This window comes from Hyalella azteca, unplaced genomic scaffold (genome assembly GCF_000764305.2).
Source record: "Hyalella azteca isolate HAZT.00-mixed unplaced genomic scaffold, Hazt_2.0.2 contig1597, whole genome shotgun sequence".
In the NCBI taxonomy this organism is placed as follows: Eukaryota; Metazoa; Arthropoda; class Malacostraca; order Amphipoda; family Hyalellidae; genus Hyalella; species Hyalella azteca.
Genome location: NW_025931901.1, coordinates 1 through 3,759, shown reverse-complemented (window position 1 = coordinate 3,759; position 3,759 = coordinate 1). Strand labels below are relative to the sequence as shown.

The window sequence follows — 3,759 nt, the reverse complement described above, 5'->3', positions numbered from 1 at the left end:
TTTTCAATATCGATATGGTGAATTTTCTTGGCGTTTTCTTTGCTTTTAAATTCCTTTTAGGAACAGGATTTGAAGTTGGATAACTTGAACATATGAACATATATATTATTATATTTAATATATTTATCTGTTTTTAATTCATTATTGTAGGTAGTTATATTCCAATTTAATTTAAGTTAGGCATTAACAATGATCATTCAATTAGTTTCCAGACAATGTTGTTGATGAATTCCAAAAAAAGTTGCCGAATTTTCATGTACTCATAAGTTTCGAAAAGAAAGAACGAAAACGACATTTTGCCTGGGTTTGACACCAGCATTAAATCGAAAAATCAGAAATTTAGGGTTCAGTGGCTTAATTAAAACTTTTTTCCTCTACGTTTACCCTGAGAAAATTGTTTTGGTGGTTGAAAAATTCTAAATCTTGTTTTGATGAAGAGATTGCGTCGTAATTCCAAGCTGCTCCAGAGAACGAACCTCTTGAGCAATCTTGAAATGGTATTTTTGTCGAGGTCGAGGTAAGGTATTTTTGGTCCCATTGCGATTGGGAAAAATTATGCAGAAGCAGAAATTTTTCTTCCCATGAAATTAGGATAACTTTTGAGGAGAATAAATTACATTACGACGGTAAACATAATATTTTATCAGAATATTAACTTTTCTGTGTTTCAGATAAGTTCTGAAAATAAATGAGAGCTTTTAGTGTGCAGGTCTCAAAATTTTTCGATCGCTAGTGGCTGTCTATATTGATTATAGACATTCAATCTCATTATACACGTTAGCCACATATTATATAATTTATAACTATTTCATTACTATTGTTTTTTTGCGTCTGAAGTTAGGCTGGCATGAGCAGCCATTCAATGTTTTCATACATTCCGCGAGTAAAATTACTTTTAATGCTCATTGTCGTATGTTTGCTGCTGATTTAAGATTATTTGATACCATTGTCATTATGAAACACTCACCTATGTCAGTCTATTTTAATCACTTTTAAATAACTGAGAACTTTTTACACTATTTTTAAAGTTTTACTCAAGTCTGTGTACTGTCCGTATCGCAGAATTTCATGCGTCGTTATAACAGATTTATTTCATGCCGGTGCCAATGTTTTGCACCTGTCCCCCCTGCCCAGACCTCAGTCAACACCCCCGCACACAACATAGTAAAAATTCAATATAAATTTCATTCAAATCATTTGTGCAATACATTATCTACATTCCAGTAGATTTTAAATCATTATTGCATATATGATTAATGCTCGTAACAATATTTTCCATCTTTCCCCGCCGCGCCTCGCTGCCCAGACCTCAGCCAGCATCCTGTACACAACACGACGGAGTGCGAGCGTCTCATGGAGTTAGGCTGGGGCAACCGCTCGACGGGGGCGACGCTCATGAATAAGGATTCTTCTCGCTCACACTCCATCTTCACCATCTGCCTCGAGATGATGAACACTACAGGCGAAAACGACACCATTCGGTCGGGGAAACTCAACCTGGTCGATTTGGCTGGAAGTGAGCGGCAGGCCAAAACAGGTCAGTGGTTTTGAATGTTTTATTTCGAGTCTTTTTCTTTTATAAATTATATTTTGCAAGCCAGTTAGTGTTGCATTATTTATATGTCATTAATTTTGCTCAAAAAATTTTTGAGGCAATTTTCCACTGTACGGCATGTAAAAAGAAGCAAGGACTACGATGGTCTCACAAAATTTATTGATGGAAACCTTCCCTTAGAAATTGAAATTTTGTTTCTCTTATTCACGGCCAATAATTATTAAATCGTTTCACTTATCGATTCAGCGACGCTCACGAAGAAATTTGTCGTTTCTTTATTTTTTCTCAAAGTTTTCTAGGTTATTTTAATTTCTCCAAATTAATTATCGAATGTTTTTGGATGAAGCTCGGCAGTTTTCGAGATTTAATTACAAGTCGTTGATGTTTGAAGATATTGACTTGACGGCTCGTAACGAAGTTTTTACTACAAAATCACTAGGGGTGAGTTAATGAAGAAAGTTTTCTACTTTCCGAGGCTCGTGAGGAGTTCTCAAGAGCTGATCTCTGCACTATTATAATCCTTAAAAAAAATCGTCGCCTCGGATCTTCTTTCAATCAATTAATTTTTTCTTCCTTAATCGAAACTTCATTGTAAGAGCCCAAATAATTTTCAGTTGATGAGGTCTATTGTATTTTGACAATCTCTTGATAATTTTAGTTCCATGATGGAACGAAAAATTTGCTCATGAAAACACAAATATAAAGCAGGTGAACACCAGATGAATTTTTACGTGGTTATGAAATTCTTAACTCAAACTTAGTTCAAACGTTGAGATGGTTAATCAACCGTATATTTTCCTGCGTATAATATTTTATTAAAAAAATTCTGCATCGCTTGCCTGTTGATAGGGAATCGGTTGGGACAATAAGCTGTAACTACAATTTTTACGAAGCTACATAAATATAAAATAATCTCCTCCCACAGCCTTTCTATAATCCATGTTTTCGAGTTCCACGCATTTGCGTTTTTTTTCGACTTTTTGGCGCTGGAGTTTCCTAGTCTCGATATCGGTTCTGGTGACCCAGGTCCACTAACCTGATGATTCGATTTCGGAAAGAGGAAGAAGAGTCGAGTGTGTGTTTTTGTGTTTTTTTTTTTTTGAGGGAGAATGGGAACTGAGTCGCAGAAAATTTCAACAATCGTTTGAAAACGTATTGTTTCCTTTGGAATGACAGTAGAATCAGTACTTCTTACCTGCTGATCAATTAAACTCGATAGACATTTTTTTCCGACCGCAGGCAACAGAGATGATCATTTGTTTTATTTTCCTTAATTCAAGATGTGTCTTCTTTAATGAACTTCTCGCCTCTTCCATGTGTTTTATTTTAATTGATATTACCTGGGGTTCAGTGCATTTAATTTCCTTTGCACCCGCATTTCGGTGAGTATTAACGCATTTTAGTATTTTTTTCTCCTTTTGCGCTTTTTGTTAGTGCCGTTCATTATTTCTTTATGCCATTTCCTTCACATATCGTGCAATTTTGAAATGCGTTTCCATTTTCAGGAGCGACTGGTGATCGACTGAAAGAAGCAACCAAAATCAATCTCTCGCTCTCCGCTCTGGGCAACGTCATATCAGCGCTCGTCGACGGCAAGAGTAAACACATTCCGTACAGAGACTCGAATGAAATTATTTCCTTTTCAACCCGAAGGCATGAATTTTATTTTAATTCTTATTGAAACATACAAAGACATTCAAACCTACACGCCGGACAGAGACTCAAAGCTCACCAGACTTTTGCAGGTCACGAAATTATTTCCTTTTCAACCCGAAGGCATGAATTTTAATTTATTTATGATTGAAACATACAAAGACATTTAAACACACACGCCGTAACGAGACTCGAAGCTTACCAGTCTTTTGTAGGTCACTGAAATAATTTCCTTTTCAACCAGCAGGCCTGAATTTTAGTTTAATTCTGATTGAAAGATATAAAGGCATTCAAACACGCACGCCGTACAGAGATTCGAAGCTGACCAGACTTGTGCTGGTCACTGAAATTATTTCCTTTTTAACCCGAAGGCATGAATTTTACTTTATTTATGATTGAAACATACAAAGACATTCAAGCACACTCGCTGTACATTAGAGACTGGAAGCTTACACCAGATTTCTGCAGGCCACTGAAATTATTTTCTATCAATGCAACTTGAAAATGAATTTCAGAAGAATTTCAATTAGAAAAATGTTAAGGGTTAGATC

At 35.8% G+C, this 3,759-nt stretch overlaps 1 protein-coding gene across 1 annotated transcript; it reads left to right on the top strand.

Moving 5' to 3' along the window:
* Positions 1 to 1,306: 1,306 nt before the first annotated feature.
* LOC108679195 (osmotic avoidance abnormal protein 3-like) lies at positions 1,307 to 3,300 on the top strand (the record flags this gene model as incomplete). Its single annotated transcript, XM_018167795.2, has 3 exons — positions 1,307 to 1,537; positions 3,061 to 3,180; positions 3,281 to 3,300. Coding segments are annotated over 3 exons (371 nt in total), but the record flags the coding sequence as incomplete, so codon positions are not given.
* Between the last annotated feature and the right edge of the window lie 459 nt (positions 3,301 to 3,759).